Raw genomic sequence first — 19306 nt, 5'->3', positions numbered from 1 at the left:
TAGCTCTTTCCTCACTCTTGCTAGTGCCTTGTCTCTAAGATTACTATCTCTCTAATATGTACTTATAACTGTTTTCAGACTGTGAGCTTTTTGAGTACAGGGATTCCATCTTTCTTTGCATCCCTTGTGTTTAGCACGGTACCTGGCACATAGCAGGCACTTAAAATGCTGCTACTGATGTTGCATTTCCTCATGTCTTCTCTGGTAGCCTCATGATTGAGAGGAAGGCCCCTAGAATATTGTTTGGAACCGTGGAGGATGAGTAGGAGGGCATGATCAGACAAAAGTCAAATAGTATGAGAAGCCAGTACCAACAAAGTTGAGATTCCACCCCCATTTGAAAGGTAACACTGTTGTCAGTACTTCTTAATAATTTAGTTTACATTTTGACTATATTACATCTTGATAATTTCACATGCTGCAAGATCTCTTTGATCATTTTAACTGGTATGAATTCTTCATTAGAAAACAAATTATGGTTTATTAGAATAAATCTTTATTTCTCACATTGGGTTTGAAAAAATTGTTAATAGTCCTGCTATACCAATTGCTAGAGCTTTGCCATCTCCGAAGTTAAAAAAAGTTCCATGTTGAATACCATGCAAAATAAAAGTGGCAGTTACTGTGCTTATTTGGATAATATTCACATGAACTGTCATTATGATGGCAGCCCAAAATACAAGGAACGCTTACATTTGTAGTATAATTATGTATTAAAGATTTGGAAAACATTACAGAGAAAACATAGGAAAATACAGGAAAATAGGGGATAACATTATGTGCTTTAAATTCTTGAAAAAAATGTGTAAGGATGATCCTACTCAGCCAACGTCAGAAGGATATACATCCTCCAATTTTCCTTTTAGAGGTGATGACCTACAAACAATCTACAATCCTTACTGATCAAATAATATGCACCTTTAAGATGGTTACCCAGGATTAAACATACAACTTGTGACTGTGGAACAGAGTTGTCTGCAGGGAGTTAATTGCCTTGTAAGTATTGTAAATGTGCTACTGCAACCTCATTAACACCATATTCTAACAAATTTTTAAATAAAAATCAGTTGGATAAATAAACTTTTTTTTCATTATCAGTTTTTGACAGCCATAATTTTACCAAATTTACATTTAAACTATGACCTCAAATGTAGGTAGAATATAATTTTAATGAAAATAATAATGACATTCAGGTCTTTATAATGAAGCTATAGCCCATGCTAACACTGCTTTGTTGATGTGTATGAAATGAATTGATAAATTATATACTATATTTGTTCACAACATCCTATTCAATTGGCAACCAGTTTGTTTAATGAAATATTTTCCTTTTGGTGTTCTAGTACTTAGTGTATAAGTGTGTATGGTTTGGTAAAGAGTGCTAGCCCTTGATTCCTGACCTGAATGGGGGACGGGGGAAGAGAAGCTGGCTATAAAATGATAGTGTTGGCTGGTGCAGAGGAAGCAGCTTCACTGCTCTGTGAATGACTACTGACCACCGACTGAGAGAACAGGGTACTCTCAAAATAATTGGTGTTGTTTTTATAGTATGTTTGCAACTCTCTAAGTTTTGAACATCTCTTTCATGAACTGAGTAGGATATTACATTTTTACCATCCTATCAGTCCCCTTAAGCCAACAGGAACAAGTACTTTTCAAAGCAGACCTAAGTTTATAGCATCCCTCAAAAATATCATAACATTTTGAAAAATATATTTGGTATGCTTAAGTTGACTCAAATATAGCTTTGACATAAGGTACAGACACAGGCAAAACTCTACTTCCACAGAGAACGCAAATATTCTCTGCGACCCCACAGCACCAAGTTCCTCGCACACAAAAGATGGCAAAAAATATTTTGGATAATTAAATGAATAAGTTCATAATGTCTCTCCAGGTTCATTAAAATAAGATACTACTTACAAAAGTGTTTTGTTTATAATAAAATAGCATATTTTCATAGGTTTTTAAAAAGCATAAGAAATTTGGTAAATAACATATCTAAAACAAATTATACATTCTTGCTATGACTTTGGTTATATAGTCTTTTAACAAATATTTGGTTTGTACACTACAGCAAAGAAACAAGAAATATAAAAATGCAATGAGAGAAACTAGCTTAATCTGTAAACATAAGAAACTCTGTAAACACGTAATACTATGTCACTGTGGAAGACTAAAGAGTGAATAGTGAAAGAGTGAACAGTGAAACAAATTTCACTTAGTTTTCCAGAGAACACATGGGAACACATTAACACATTGTTAATCTTTCCTTGGATATTTGAAAAAGTGGGTTTTCAGTTTTTCTTTATAATTGGCAATTATAAAATTAAAAAATCTTGTTTTAACTATTCAGATGAACCATAGCACAAAAATTAATATGTTTTATTCAATGCAGTTGTGAATATTAACTTCACATGCTAACTTGTAAAAATACTGTATTTAATAAACTATATATTACCAAAAGTTAAAAACAGATGTCTGAAAGAGCTTTTAAGATGAATAAGTAAAAAGTTTGCAACTCTGCTAGGTAACTACAAAATATAGGTAATACTTTCTAAAGTTTTACAAATATGTTGAGTAGTAAGGTGCTATAGGCAAGGCCTTTTAATAATAATAAATAGCTGAAAGCAGCACTGAATATATTGCAAAAAACTTAATATTTAAGTTTTCAACAATTTTTTCTGTTTTCCTTCTTAGAATGCATCAATTCTTTACACTTGACACTCTTTACACAAATGTTTTCACAGTTACAATTTCAGTAGTCTAAGAACTGCCTGAAGAATACTGTAAAAGAGGTAATTGTTGAGGGAGAAAAACTATTTAGGCACAGAGGATTTAAATCCTGTAATCACAACTCAAAAGACATACTTTGTTTTAAGATATGAATAAAGATACTCATACAAGAATACTGTGTGATATTACTTTAAAAGTGAAATAATTTTCCCTGTAAAATTGTTTCAGTATTTATATCTTCTTATGGTTTTATATGATTTATTCGATATTTACGAAGTCAATAGCCAAGTCTGAAGTAGTTCCCTGGAGAATTTTAAGTCAAGATTTTCATTTGTAGAATTGCAGCAATAAAAAATATAGTATATTGTTATCTATATTCTAATCAACCCCATCAAAACCCTGAGTGTTTTCAATTGCTATTTGAAGTTTATCCCACAAGTCTTCAAATGATTCATATGGAGGCAAATCCAAACGGTTAAAGCTGAAAGAACAGATAATAAACATACATTAAAATCAGAAGTTAAAATGAGAGAGTTATACTTCTATCCAATGTTCCAGTGACAGACTTTATGGTCAGAAGTATCTGTCATTACCAAAAAAAGAAGGGTGTCCTGTGACATGGATTTCTTCCCAGCTGCATCTTGGTGGGATATTTCTTCCTTTTTTCATGGTAAGAGAATCTAAGCCTTCCAGGTTTTCTCCCAATACCTCTTTAATGGAGGTGGGCTGGGGTGTTCCTATCTTGTCCCAATTAGCCTTTACACAGAGGCAAAGAAGCTATATGTGCAGTGGTCTACCTAAGCCAGTGGTGTCAATCTCAAATAGAAATGGGGGGCCACTAATCCATACATAAGGATACCTGCAGGGTGCATACTGACTTAGTTTTAGAATGCAATATTATCTATGTTTTATTGAATTTTTATTTATCTTAAGTGTTTCCCATTTACATTTTGATCTTGTTGGGGCCACACTCAGAGGTGTTGAGGGTGTGGCCTATGGGTTATAGGTTTGACACTTCTGGCTTAGATGAATGGGTCATTTGAGAACTGAAATATGGACCTACTCCACAGATGGGCATGAGCCCTGGCTCACTTTCAAGAAGCTTGTATATGAGACACCATCACTGATCTCTTCATTGGCCACACTCACCAGTTACCTAAGACTGAGCGAACTAAAATGTCTGTCAAGTTTCTCTAAGTCTAGACCAGTTTTGCTAAAAGTAGTTTTATTTCTGAGGGACTTGTTAATCAAAATACCACTATAATAAAATATTTACCAGGTATGTGCTCTTGGTAGTTTTTCAGGGGTACCCCATTGTTCCACTGTAAAAAACTGTGGTCCATTTGAACCTATAAGGAAGAATAATTTTTGGTTCCATTCATTCTATACAAGAATCTTTCATTATCAAATATGCAACTTATTTTAACAGGGAACTAATTTTGCATGTCACAGTAAGTTCGAATTTATGGAAGTTTGCATTAAAATGCCTGACCATGCTTTTTTTGCAGAGACAGGTGGTAAAGTTTGATGTGGTAAAGCCATAACTTGGAGACAGCAGTGAGCAAAGCACGCTGAATGTGCTGACATAACTAGATAGTCTTACTCCAACGGTATGCATGGGGAAGTGGGGAAAGTACCACTGCCTTTCTTTCCACTTAAAACAATGTCTTGACAACCTCATAAGGGCTGATAGTTTTTTGAAACTAGGCAAGGAGCTTCATAGGGCAATGGTCACACCAATCTATACTGATCTGGTCCTAGGCTTGCCTTTTTTTTACTCATATTATGAAAGTAGCTCCAATAGCTGAACACTGTATGTGCCATTCCAACATATTCCTCTTGTCACTTCAATGATTCTGACCTCTGGGGATCACTAATTTACATCCACTTATGGTTTCTAGATTTCTGGAGGCTGGAAATGACTGCACTAGGCATTACCTCTTTCATGGTTACTCAACATTCACTGTTTTAAAGAAACTTTTACCTAACTTTTAAAATACTAGGGGACTTCCAGATAGATGCCAGGGATGGCAGAGCAGGAGGATGGAGTGAGTGTCCAGGCTTCTCTCCTGGGGACTGAGAATTGATTTGTAGTTTCTGACCTGCTTGGTGGGGAGCTAATTGTAGCCTTGAATTGTGGAAAAGAAAACTCTGTAGAGGTTTTCAAGATAATTCCTAAAATCTCCAGGACCCAGAGAAGTCCAATGCTTTAGAAACACTGGAAGGCTGTGTGGAAGTTAAGACACTACAAGACGAAAACAAGTATCCAGTTATTATCAGTTTCACACCAACAATACCTATCCCGCTGCTCTCTGACGACTCTTATTGAACTTTGCTTATGAGTAAAACTTCAGAGGGCTTTGCCTTTCAGATATGAACTGGAAGTCTACCTTTCTGGTTTGGAAAAATGGTCTCTTTTTTAAAATGCTTGGAGGTACAAATATTAAACATAAGACCAGTATTAAACCCCTTTCGAATCAATGACAAAGAAGAAATAGCAGCTACAATGGAGAACTCTAACTTACAAGACATTTTGGAACAGTGTGTCACTAAGCCTTATTAGCAGCTACTCCTAAAGCCTGTGAATGGTAATCATTCAGTACATTTGTTGGAATTCTGTTTTTTCTTTTTGGGGGGCGCTGGTTATCAATTACTAATTTCCTTATCTTATCTCTCTTATTCTGAATAGTCACTGTCCAGTTATTGAAGCAGCTGCTTCCCTGTGAGTTTTGTACAAGTATAAATGAATACTACATAAGGACGCTAAGCCTCCTGGGAGATGGGGGAAGGAGACAATAATTTCACCACACAGTACTACTCTGACTCTGAAAACTTAAAACCTGTCCTGTCCATACCTAGTCATGACTGCCAGCCGTGAACAAATTATAATCCTTTTGTTTGCCATTACTGAGAATGGGTTCTAATCCTAGCTAGTTTTTTTATAAAGATATTTTTTCTTCTTTTTATCTGTTAATGTAAACCAAATGTCACAGTTGCACTTCCTCCAAGGAACAGAATAAGCAATGTGGGCAAATGTAGCCACTTACAGATAGAATGTATCAAAGTGATTTTTTTTCTCTCTTTCTCACCAAAGCAAATCTCCAACTTTATGTTATAAATCAGGGGTTGGCAAACTATGCCTCTGTTTTTATACGGACCATAAACTAGGAATAGCTTTCACATTTTAAAGGAAAATTAAAATGTAAAGACCACTCTTAACTCTCAGCCATACAAAAATAGGTGGTGGGTTGGAGCTGGTCCTTAGGCTGTAGTTTGCCAATCCTTGATAACAATCAATTAGAAAATAGGTTTTGACCTGTAAAATTTCCCATTCTAGAGTCACCTTTTCATTTATATATCTACTTCAAACTTCTAGGGATACCTGTAAACTTTTCCTCTAAAATTTTGGTGTGTTCTTCTTGCAATGATTTATGGAATTTCAAAGTTTTCAGGATTTTTCCACTCTCATTTTCAATACTAAGAAGTATACACAGAAATGTATATTGACTTAGCCCAGATGTCTTACCTAAATTGCACCAGGAAAAATACCTATTTCATTTTATAAGGTAAGGATGTGCACTTAACATTGCAAACTTGAAACTTAATGCAAGCAGTGAAAAAGTCCATATGTTTTAGACAATTCCTTTACTTTTTACTGATATCACTTCATTTATGTTTTCTGCTTATTCGATGAATGGAAAACCCTTACCATATAGTTCAGCAAATCCGTTCATGGGTACACGTGATGTGCCAGTGACAAACTGAAGCAATCTTATTCTTTTCTCTGAATCCATCATTAAAACAGCCTGAACAAGATTAAAAAAAAAATCTTGTTTTACGGACACTTGAAAAATATCTCAGGATTCCGAAGCATGCTGTCAATAAGTTGCTATAGTCACTTTTTCCATGTGTATATACAGGTTTCTTATATTTGCACATTATGCTAATTGGGGTTGGCCGCTTTGATTACTTTTATTTTCCTTAGTTAGATTCTTATCTCCAAGATGTTCAAGAGATGTAGTAATTCCTAGAAATTGGGTTATAGCATGATAAGTCTGAAAAAACCTTCTTACATATTTGTCTTCTACTTTCTTTCACGTGACAGCTTTCCTGAATACAATACAAACTTTGGTTCCTTGTGAAAAGAAGGAACTGGACAATGCAGGGCAAAGAGCATCAGAGTAGGAATCCAGTGATTTAGTCTCAGCCTGGCTGCTTAATTATTTCAACCCTACTGAGCTGAGCTGAGCCTTAGTGTCTCTATCTGTAAACTGGAGATAAAAATGTCTATCTCACCTAATAGGGTTGGTGGAAGGGTTAAATGACATGGTGAAGGTGTTTTGAAAACTATAAAGTAATGTATAAATGTGAGGTGGTATTATTATTGTTCTTTTACTAACAAAAAATTTAAACAATTGAATATCTGAATAATGGCCTTTCACCTCAAGTTTTTCTTCTTTCTTTATAAAACTGCATGAAAAAATCTTAATTATCTGAAAGGATTTTCTCCCTGAGAACACCCACTTTGGTTCTAGGACACAGGGAGGAAGTAGGGCCAACCTAGGGGGAAAGAATTAAGGGCATGAAGTTTGAGGTCTGAAATATTCCTTCCTGCATCCAAAAACAGAAAGAGAAATGATATTGTTTTAGTTAGCATATATGAAATGGACTCTAACTGATCATCATGATAGCAGATATAGTCCAGATTATCTTACAAAAACCAGAGCTTTTACTTGCCTTCCAGAACCACTGGATGACCTGATGATTGACGCTGTAGCCATTTTTGTATTTTGTGTGTTCTCTCCAGTCATTCACATCCACATCTCCCAGTCCACACATGAGTAACTGTATAAATAAGAAATGTTAAACTATAAATCAATATTAAAATAATATGTATGGAATTTCTACTTAAAATGAAAAGATAACACATTTTACCTCTAGTTCATTTTCATCAAAAATCTTGATGAGATCTTGTGGTATAAGTTCAAAAAAACCCTTACGAACAGAAGACATTTAAAACAAAGTTAGACAAATAAGGGAGAGAGGCAATTGCAAAAAGCTTTTTCACAAACTTAACTATCATAGCTAAGGGGAAGGGGTCAACTGGAAAAAAGTCTTTATATAAAATAATTCCGACAAGTCTGATAATTTTAAAACAATTCAAATATGATGATGCCACAATTAGAATTACACAAGACCTAGCAGCAGAGACTTAATTAAAGGACCGCAGGTCTTGTAACACAATATATCAAAGAGCGAAAGAACTGGGGCTCTGGCTGAAAATAATATACCCTGCGGACTTTCAAGACTTTGTTAAAAAAATCCTGAATTTAATAGAAGATTCTACATACAAGAACCAAGAGAAACATAAGGTACATACCAAAGACTGATTATAAGGGATTCACAAGGACAGACTGTTTACCTTTTATATATATATATAAAATGTAAAATGTATGTCTAAGGTTTTTATTAATAATTGGCGAGCTCATAAGAAAGATTGGGGTAAACCTGACTATGATATGAATTTAAAAAGTAAAACCATTTAAGAACAGGTAAAAAGAGTAATTATTTTATACAAATGAGGTGCAAGAGGAAGAATGGATACAGAGGAATTAGATGAGGGCGGAGAGCTAGTAGTTCTGGTAACCTACTTCCATTGGGAATGGGTTTAAGAGGGAACTACACACACACACACACACACACACACACACACACACACACACACACACACACACACACACATTTAGAAGAGTATAAAAGTCTTCTAAATTTAGAAGAAATAAAATGGTAGGGGTATAGTGAGGGGGGACAGGACAAGGGAGGGATTTTTAGAGGGGAGGATGAGGGAATAGGTAAAAGGAGGACATAGAAGGGTGTTTAGATTAATGGGAATGGGAAGATAGGGGAGGGATCCTTGGAGGGGGGTAGGCAAGTAATAGGAAGGCAAGGTAGTGGGTAGAAGTAAAGTAGAGGAGACAGGAGGGATAGCAAACAAGAGATATACACAAACAAAAACAAAGATCAGGAGTAGAGTATGTTTGGGAAAGTATATGTCTATATACGTATGTATGTATGTATGTGTATGTATTTATCTATAGCTATAGAGAAACATTTCTAAACTTTATTGTAGCCTTCTGGGGAGTTGGGTGAGAGGAAAAAAATAACAAAGTAAAAGTGCACAGCAGAGAACAAAAGAAAACTCACAAGGAAGCAAAGAAAAAATGGACAATTCTCAACACAATGTGCATTATTTATCATATAGGCTTTCTTGAAATGAAAATTTATTGTTACACATTTTGAATCCTCTCTTACATTCTGCTATGCACATGACATGCTTTTTTCTTACTCTGTATTTAAGTCTCAAAATTTAAGTTAATGATATGTTTTGTTTCTTTTCTCTATTCTGTACTTGTGTTCTGACCCTTGAGTCTAAAATAAAATAAGAGTCTGATAATCTAAGGCATGTATAAATAACAGAAATAAATGAAACCAAAAGTGATTCCCGAACAGTTAAATGTCAAAAGGATATAAAAAACAGTTCTTGAAAGAAGACTTGCAAACTAATAATAATCACAGGAAACAATGCTCCAAATCATTAAAAGTAAGAGGAAATACAAATCAAAATAACTGAAGTTTCACCTCACGCCATGCAAATTGGCAAAAGATGACAAAAGATGGGAGTTAGTCAATATTGAGAGGTTTGTAGAGAGGCTGCTAATGCAATGCTGGTTAAACTGTGAATTGATATAGCCAGTGTGGAAAGCAATTTGGAATTATGCAAACAAAATTACTAAAATGTTCACACCCTCTGACCAAGAGGTCACTCCTAGGTATATACTCCAAGGAGGTCACTGACAAAAAGAAAAAAGATTCCACATACGCCAAAATAATTTTATGGTAGCAAAGAACTGGAGTTATCTGCTCATCATTTGGAGAATTATTAAACTGTGGTACATAACTATAAGGGAATATAAATTTACTATAAGAAATGACAAATATGAAAAACACAGAGAAGTATGGAAATACATAAACTAATATCAGAGATGTTACCCCATATTCAGGAAGTAACAAGGATATAACAAACAGTTAATATATAGACATTAACTGAAAAAACTATTAGCCCATTTTTCTCTGCCAGATGATAAAATATTTTCCCCTAAAGTGCTAATTTTACATATAAAAACATTAAAAAAATTAAGACATGCACTTGATTCTTGTGGGTGTGATCAAAACAAATATTACTAAAACTTAAAGTGCATTTTGAAATTTTAGAAAAGCAGGTGAAAGTAAAATGAATACCTCTTTAAAAGCAGACATTTGCTTCTGGATTCGGTTTACAAATCGCCACTGTATGACAAGACTAAATGAAAATGTAAAATGTCAGTATTTTACAATGAAAAGTCAATTAATGCAGTAAAGAATGGCAAGCACAGATACAAAAAGAAGAAAATGCACAATTATCTCAGTAGGCTATAAACTTATTATGAATAAATAATATACTAGTATTGTTCTAAAGCTATACCATACTGGGATGTATGGTAAGAAAATTATAGCACGAAAAAATCAGGAAATAATCCTTTTGCTAGAAATCATGGAATCTTTTAAGAGTTGGGAATAACCTTAAAAGTCATCTAGTCCAAATTTCTGCCCAATGTAAGGATCCTCTCAATAGCATCCATGATAAATGACCAAGCCTCTGTTTGAATATCTATTTGAAGAGCTCACTGTAGTGCATCTACTAGCTCACTGCTTCACAAGAATGCTATTTTTTGGATGGCTCTAATGGCTTAATTCAATTGAACAGGCATTTATTAAGTACCTACTATCTATACAGAGGACCTTGTGCAATGCACTGGAGATACAAAATAAAGAGTCCCCATCATCAAGAGGCTTGCATTCAACTAGGGAATACAGCATTTGTACAAATAAAAATGGAAGATTTGAGGAGGCAGAGAGGACTAAAAACTAAAGGGATCAGAGACAGCTTCCCGTATGAAGGCGGTAGTGCCTGAGCTACGCCTTGAAGGATGCTACATGAAGGTTCTAAGGAGAAGTGAAGTTACAATGTAAGGTTTGGAGAATAGGAAATTGGGAAAATTCAGCTGAAATTGTGTGAAAATTAATGTGAAATAAGTGTGAGCAGTATTTTAAAAAGTTATAAAGTGCTTCCTTTGACTGAATCAAAATTAGCTTCTCTGTAATTCCTACCATTTTCCTACTTCTAAATCTCTGGATTTTTGTTGTTCAGTTGCCGCCAATTCTTTGTGATGCCATTGGGGTTTTCTTGGCAAACATACTACAGTAGTTTGTTATTTCCTTCTCCAATTCATTTTATAGAAGAGCAAACTGAGGCAAACAGGGTTAAGTAAATTGCTCAGGGTCACAGAACTAGTAAATATCTGAAGCCACATTCAAAGTCACAAAGAGGAGTCTTCTTAACTCCAGACCCAGCATTCCACCCACTGCGCCACCTAGCTGCCCTTAACTTTGGATTACACAGACTAAATCTAATTGTTCTTTCATGTGACAGTTTTTCACATATTTTAAGACAGCTATCATCACACCATCACCTCCCTCCCTTGATTCCCTCACCTCTCCTCCATGATTTTCTTTTTATTAACAATTTTCTCAATAAATCCTCAAGTGATTCTGTTTATAGACCCTTCACTTCATCTCTCTCCTTTGGACATGCTCCAATTTGTTAATATTCCTTTCAAAATGTGGTGCCCTAAACTGACTATAATATGTCAAAATGTCTGACTAGTACAGAGTATAGTGCTATTATGTCTTACACTAGGCAGGTTAGATTACTGTGTCAAATTTCTCTTTCTACATTTTGTGGAAAAACTGGAGAGGGTCCAAAGTGGAATAACTAAAATAATTCAGAAACTGTAGAGAAAAATTAAATGAATTTGGTTAATAAGTCTAGAGAAAGGAAGGTTAGGGGTGATTGATAACTTATCTTTTAGTATATGAACAATTATTACAAAGTTACCTACCAGATATATCCCATATGAACCAAGGATTAAATAAGAAGAAATGGGCTTACAGTATAGTAGGAGAGTGGTTCAATCCAATGGGAGAAACCTTTTTACAATAAACATAAGTGAACATTATAGACCACTCACAAAGACTGGGGTGTCCTTATCCTTGAAGACCTCGACAAACAGAATGGTTTAGACCAGGGCTCCTAGTGAAGCTCCTGGGGCCTTTCTCACAATAAAACTTTTAAATGCATAAAAATTAATTACATAGTTACTTGAAGCTATTCTTCGGAGAGCTTCATTCAAACTTAAAAATACTGATGAAAGGCAGAAAGGAAATGACATTTTATCATTACAATAAATCACTGATGCGCAAAAATAACACAGAAACTGCTAGAGGTAAGAAGAATCCTACACACAAATATCGGGAACTAGGAATAGAGAAGTTTCATTTTTCTAGTTTGGGTATCTAAAAAGAAGGATATAATTTGTAATAGTAAAATACTTACTGAATATATTCTTTTTTGTTTTTATTGGTGACAACTATTTCAGATCCACCATTTTTTAATTCATGTTGATGGGTCTAAAAAATAACATAGTATATTTAAATATATTTAATTTTGTGAGAAAACAGATGATAAAATATGCATTTTAAGGTACGTGACAGTGCTTTAAATTACTTTTTAAAAGTCAAAGCTAAAGAAACTTAAGATGTCGGGTTAAAGAACTTAGGAAATAAAATATTTTGTCCTTTCCTTTAGAAAGCTCTTTTCATCAAGTAAAGGGGAAGAAGATTACACAGAATACAGAAATGCACAGCATGTGTAACTTTTACTCTCTATATATTTATTTTACAATTCATATTGTTTCAGTTAATTAATATTTACAAACCTGTCCAAAGAGTTCTTCATCAACTGTAAACCGCAGGTCTAGTTCTGCTGGATCATTCTCAAGAATCCATCTTAGTGAATTATAATATTCATTGTCCTTAAAGACAAATGACTGAATATTTAAAAGTTGTACATTTAAGAAAGAGCTTACCTGAAATAATATTGCACAAGACTACTAGAATCCATATGTAGGTGTATATACCTATGTCTATGCACATACACACTTATAAAGCTGAGTGACAGGGTAATGTAGAGTAGTAGAAGATGAGGATTCACTCTCTGCTTTTTGAACATAAATGGTCAATGACCTACAAGGTGTAATAGTAGGTATGTATGCAAGTTGAAGATTATTAAAACTTACAACATCTTATTAAAGAAGTCTTCGAGAGATAAATCCATGGTGGCAGTAGTAATAAGGGCCTTCAGAAGTGGCAAGACAGCACTAGGAAGCTCATTAGTCAGTTATTGGGATAAACGGCATTGGATATGTGTATTAGTTCTAAAAAGTTTCCCTATAGTAACTATTGCAAAAATTCAGGTTGCTGCTAAGGATTTCTGCCCTGTCCTAAGCCAAATGCTGCAGCTAAAAATAAAATTTCATCTTAGCCTCCCAAATCACCATATGATCTTTTACTTTTGGTGAACTTTCTTCACTTACATATAACATGAAAGTAACAAAAAATGTACTTCATTGACTACAAAGGTCTTGGGATGTGTTTACATATACATCCATTCATCCACACACACACACACACACATATATACATACATACATTTTTTCCCCTTAAATGGTTGGTTGGCTCATCTGGTTTCCATTATAATAGGACAAGAATTTTATTCTTATGGTTGTTTTTTTTTTCTATTTATGTCTCCAGTCTCCCCCCTCTTCAATAAATTATTCTCTCATCTACCAAATTAACTTAATATACAGTTCTGACTCATGATATTCCCTTGCTCAAAAACATTTAGTGGTTACTTATTGTTCTTTGGACAAAATGCAAATTCTTAACTTATTGACCAAAGTTTGTTACTATCTGGAATAAAGTGTGGCTACTGGGAAAATTCAGATTTCTGTGGATCTTAATGATTTCTTTCCTATCTCAGCCAAAAATATATACAATTGGTTTATAATTTTATTTTAGGTGCATGAATTCCAACCTTTTTACCTTTATGTTAATTTAATGTTCCCCTTTAATTAACTCTACTTTTTAGTCAAACATGACTGTTAGCCATTTCCTGACTTTGTCTTTCACTCTCCCAACTCGGTGCATCTATGCAGGTTATCTCCCACATTTTTGGAATGCATGTTCTTCACACCTATTTGTCCTCTTTTTTCAAGGCCCAGGTCAAGTGCCATTTAAACCACAAAGGCTTTCTTGATCCATCCCATCCCCACCCTGGTCCTCTCCAAGTTGAAATTTCTCCTTAAATTTTCTTACACAATAGTTTGACTCTCCTATGGTCTTGATAACATTTTACTTTGGGTCATACTTATTTGTGTGTCTGTAATAGCCGTCTTTTCAGAATGCAACCTCCCTGAGGGCCAGAAACTGTACTGATTCTCACCTTCACAGTCCCGGGGCCTAGCAGTATGCCTTGTACATAGTAAGCTTTTAACAAAAGTTTGTTGAACTGAATTTAAGAACCACAACCTAATTTTCTATCTTAAAGATGTATATCATTCATAATAAGAAATGTGTTAACAGATATGTATTTGGAACTTTAAACTCCAATAATTCTAACTTCCTAAAAATAAAGAACCATAGTATTCTTCATAATGTTCTATTTCAAATTAATAATTATTTTGAAATTACTGTTCCTAAATTACAAATGACAAAAATAATTAAAATAGACTTACCACAGACTCCATATCATTAAGTGTTATTGGCTTATGCAACATCATTTTGTAAAATGGACGAATGAAAAAACCTTTCAAATGAGAGATTTAAAATAATTACTAAAATGGAAAGAATGACACATTTTCTCAATAGTTGGGTGTTATCGATCATACTAACCATCTAAAAGTTTGCCATGAAAAACTGCCATTCCAGCTACACGGCCTATAAACTTGAAGTAGGAGAGATGATCTTCATTACACAATCCAGAATTTGGATTTATCTGTAAGGTATAGTTGTCCCTGTAAAGAAAATAAGATTTTAGGTACTCTCCTATTTCAAAAAAGTTAATGGTACATTTGGAAGTTTTTTTATAGCAATTTTTAACTCTATTACAACCAAAGTTAGGTTTAGAAAGTCTTTTTTTAAATAGTAGACCAACTCTAAAGTTGTTTTTTTGCATATTTCTTCTTTCTTGGCCTACCAAGATACATTCTTTCCATGGGTCAAAAAGGTAATGACTTTTGTGCAGAATGAGACTACCAGTAGCCCTACTTAAGAAGTAATGGTGAAATGTTTTTAACAGTAGATGTACTCAATAAAATTTCAATCTCCAGTAAAATGAAGCTTCCATTGTAATCAACCTTAGAGATTCAAACCACTGTTCCTTAAAAGACAGTGGTAATTGGTGATTGTGTGTGTGTATTTTAAAGTAAAACAATTCCTTTGTGAGAACATTATTAATCTGGAGATTTATATTTTTTCTCTAAGGTACTATAATAGTGATTTTTATCTTGTTCATTTATTATAATGGCACTTACGCAGCAGAATATTCAAACAACCCATAATAAGGGTTAAACATTTCTTTCGATATTAGGAAGAACCATTCTCTGGCCACTCCTCCATAATCTAATCCTTTTTCACCATCAAACTCAATCCATAGCCTAGCTTTGAGGAAGTCTGCTCTCTTCACAGCTATGATTCTTCTGTAAGAATCTTCAAGAACTGTATCACGCCGAAGTTTCATTTCAAATCGATTTGGAATGTCATTCTGAAAATCCAGAAAAGAGCAATTTTAGCTTAAACTAAAATAAATATGAAAATAAAATTTCTACCCACGGAATTTCATAACAAGTTAGGGTTCCCTTCTACCCTGTGCATAAGTAATAATCCTAATGTTAATGTTAAGTTAACCAGATAGGAAGACAGTGTCAGCAACAACATCCTCAAAATGTGTATTTGTAGTTTAGTTGTTACAGTTGTACTCAGCTCTTTGCGACCCCATCTGAGGTTTTCTTGGCAAAAATACTGGAGTGGCTTGCCATTTCCTTCTCCAGCCCATTTTACAGATGAGGAAATGGAGGTAAATAGGGTTAAACCACTTGTCCAGGGTCACACAGCTAGGAAATGGCAGACCAGATTTGAACTCAGGGAAATGGGTCTTCCTGACTCCAGGCCTGGCACTCCATCTACTGTGCCCCTCAAAATGTAAATAAATCTATAGAGTACTGTTCCTTAAGTATGATCATGAGAACTATACTGATGGTGAGAACTATACAGCATGTATATCCAGGAATGTAGCTTAAAAGAATAGATGAGTAACAAATAGTCCTTTAAACATTATGCACATAGATCTCTCTAGTCATTCTATGTTGACTCATTGTTTTTGACTCCACCTTTTAAACACTTGGTTAAATGGTGGCCTCAACCCAAAATGAATCATTCGTTCTTAGCTACGTACGATGTTGGTCTGTCTGTTGTCTTCCAGTAGTCTATATAGAGGATCAGAGAATCTTAGAAATGGGAGAGACCTCAGGTCATCTAAAACAACCACTTTAAAACATTACAAGGGATTAACCAGCACCTTCTTGAACAATTCTAGTGATAGGGAACTTACTACCTCGCCACTTTGGGACGTCCTGAATTGTTATCATCCTCTCCTTTGCCCTGAACTAAAATATGCCTAGCCGCTGTTCTTTGTTCCACCAGAGGCCAAGAGGAGTTAGTATAATGCTACTCTACCATGTGACAGACCTTCATATAATTTAAACAAAGTGATCATTTTCCTTTCCAGTCTTTACATCTTATCTCCCTCAGGGCAAACATTCCCAATTCATCAACCAATATTTAAGTCACATGATTTTATCTCCTCACCATCCTGGTTGCTCTTTTCTCGACATGCCGCGACTTGTCACAATTACTTACTATAGACTCAGTACTGTAAAAGGAACCTTGGAGGATTAAAAAAAAATATAATACAAGCTTTCAGTTCTCAAAGAGCCGACAGCCTAGTGGGAGGAAAAGAATAAGAAAAGCATGATAAAAGTATTGAACAATATGAACAGTCAGCAGCTGAGTGCTCAACTGGGCCAACAGACGTGAAAAGCTATGACTTCAGAGAACAGAGAGATTACTTTGGGTAGGAATGGTCAGGAAAGGCTTCATGGGGAAAGAGTCCTTAAAAAGGACACTGAAGGATGGGTAGGATTTGGGTTGTTGGAACAAAAGAAGTCACTATGCAGGAAAATTAGCATCAACAAAGATACAAAGTAGGGAATAAACATGAGTGCAAAAGAAAATGAGAGGCTCAAAGTGATTGGAACTGAGGCCATAAAACAGGTAGTGGTAAGAAGAAGGTTGGATAGGTAAAGTGGGTCTAAATTTAGGAGGACCTCAAATTCTCAGATGAGTTTAGACTTGATCAAATGGACAATACTCTCAAATCCACAAAGGAGAGGCCTATGCTTTGTTCTTTCTTTTTAAATATTTTACTGAGGTCTTTTATTTTTAAATTAATCATTTTGTAGATAGTCTCCTTTCCTGTGAGTCCATAAGCTTAACTGAAATGTTATTTTAGGAAGACAGTCTGAAACCAGTATTCAAGTTAGCTTAGAGATGGGTGAACACTGGAGTCAATAGGAACAGTGCTGTAATAATATGTATATAAGGTAATAAGGGCCTTATTAGGATGTTGGCAGTAGGAAGGAGAATAAAGAGAAAATTTGAAAGCACTTTGAAGGGAGAAATAATATAAAAGAAAAGGGTCCTAGTGATATAAAGGAGAGAGAGATGAGTCAAACTTTGCTATAAAGTTTCAATTCTGGGTGGAAAGGAAAATAGTAGTATCACATCGCTGTTATAAAATAGGGAATCTGGCAAGGGAAGCTGGGTTTCTGTTGTTTTTTGAGAGAGAGTAGAGAGGAAAAGTCAGGAGGGGAAGATAGTGAATTAAATTGTAGCCACTTGAGTTTGAGGTGATGGGTTTTACAAACTGAGATATCCAGTTGGCAATAAAAGGAGCTAATGTTTATATAGCACTTTAAGGTTTGCAAAGTACTTTACCGAAATTATCAAATTTGAAAAGATTTGAAATAAAGGACTTAAGTATAGATGAGAAATCAGTTAGAGATAAGAGAATCGGGAATCTTCAGAAGAATAACTGAAGTCAAAAAGCAGAATAAATTTAGAGGAAGGTATTGTATTGTTAATGTATTTTTTGCTTGATGAGAAGATCTTTCCCATCCACTAATAGGCCCACGTGACCTGCTTAAGTCACATGGAAGCCTAAGTCACATGAGCCTGGGTCATGGGGGCTGTGATGCCTTCTGATCCTGAAGAAGTGTATATATACTCAGAGGTTGGCATTTTGCTTTGGGGCTCACTCATGGGAAGAGTGTTTGTGTGATGTAGCCAGATGAGAATCTGGGTAGCTGTTAAGGAGTCCCCCGGCTTTGAAAACCCAGATGTTGGTGCTTCTTCCTCTGGTAACTATGTATGTACTGCTATGGACAGGAAGTTAAAGCCCTGTCTGCTGATTTGTGTTATTTGCTCTGTTTATATAATTTCTGCTTGTAATTTCTGTTTGTATTTGCTCTGAAGTTCAGGGTGTCGACTTTTCCCCTGAACTAAGTGAACGGTATATATGTTTGATTAAAGTAAGGCCATTGACGCCTTCAAAGTTGCTTTTCTTTAGAAAAGCAGACCAAAGAACTTGTGCTAGCAGCCCTCCTGTGTGCTGGTGTTATTGGTCTTACACTCCCACAGTAACTGCAAGCAACATTATTGTTACAAGATAAAAATGAACAGACTATCAAGAAAAATCTTGGAAGACGCGTAGTTACGAGAAGGAAGAGAAGCCAGGAAAGGGAGGAGAGAGAAGGAACAGTAACCTGGCATAATTAGTGGCAATGTGCAACTAATACACTGAAAAAGGAAGAGGTGGCTCTAGGGTTCATGGCGGACTTTGGTTTTGTACACCTCTTTCAGAATGGCTATGGGAATTCTGTTATTATAAAAGAAGTCAGAAAGGCCCTATCTTCAAATACTTTTAATTCCTTCTCATCCCACTTTTCTCCTTCCAGGAAGAAGCATAGTGTAATGGACAAAATCCCAGACTCAGAGTCTGGAAACCATTGGTCCATATCCCACCTCTGACAGCTGCTGGCTGTGTGACCATGGATAGAACCTCTCTAAACTTCAAGTTACTTATCCAGGAATAAGGAATCTCACAGAATTGCAGTGAAGCTCAAACATAGTAAGATACATTACTCTGTGAACTTTAAAATCTATTGTCAGTTCTATCTGTCCATTGAGAGGTAGCATGGCATAGTGGATAGAAGGCTGGCTGTGGAGACAAGAAGTCCTGGGTTCCAGGACCACTTCACAAACCAGGTGACATAAGGCGAGTCACTTAACTTCTCAGTGCTAACATTTGGACAATGTCCTGGTATTATAAATTTTAGGAAAAGGGTCAATCTGCATTGGTAGAGGGACAGTTTACTCATCTTGAAATTCTCTGTACCAGTGAAATCACAGATCCACCCTCTCTCCCTGGCCTTTATTAGACCTACTGTGTTTGCTC

General features: G+C 35.2%; 1 protein-coding gene across 7 annotated transcripts in view; it reads right to left on the bottom strand.

Annotated features, from left to right (window-relative positions):
* Nucleotides 1-479: 479 nt before the first annotated feature.
* The window catches only part of NEDD4 (NEDD4 E3 ubiquitin protein ligase), a 180267-nt gene continuing 161440 nt past the window's right edge, over nt 480-19306 (bottom strand). For all 7 annotated transcript variants that reach the window (XM_036734932.1, XM_036734934.1, XM_036734933.1 and 4 more), the window contains 11 exons: nt 15267-15496; nt 14626-14747; nt 14469-14539; nt 12612-12707; nt 12230-12303; nt 10036-10096; nt 7672-7731; nt 7474-7581; nt 6446-6542; nt 4013-4085; nt 480-3217 (listed from right to left, as the gene is read on the bottom strand). In XM_036734932.1, the coding sequence (XP_036590827.1) occupies nt 3115-3217; nt 4013-4085; nt 6446-6542; nt 7474-7581; nt 7672-7731; nt 10036-10096; nt 12230-12303; nt 12612-12707; nt 14469-14539; nt 14626-14747; nt 15267-15496 (1095 nt within the window). In that variant the 3' untranslated portion in view covers nt 480-3114. The remainder of the gene's footprint in view (nt 3218-4012; nt 4086-6445; nt 6543-7473; nt 7582-7671; nt 7732-10035; nt 10097-12229; nt 12304-12611; nt 12708-14468; nt 14540-14625; nt 14748-15266; nt 15497-19306) is intronic.

This window comes from Trichosurus vulpecula, chromosome 8 (assembly GCF_011100635.1).
Source record: "Trichosurus vulpecula isolate mTriVul1 chromosome 8, mTriVul1.pri, whole genome shotgun sequence".
Taxonomy (NCBI): domain Eukaryota; kingdom Metazoa; phylum Chordata; class Mammalia; order Diprotodontia; family Phalangeridae; genus Trichosurus; species Trichosurus vulpecula.
This window is presented reverse-complemented; position numbering and strand designations above follow the sequence as displayed.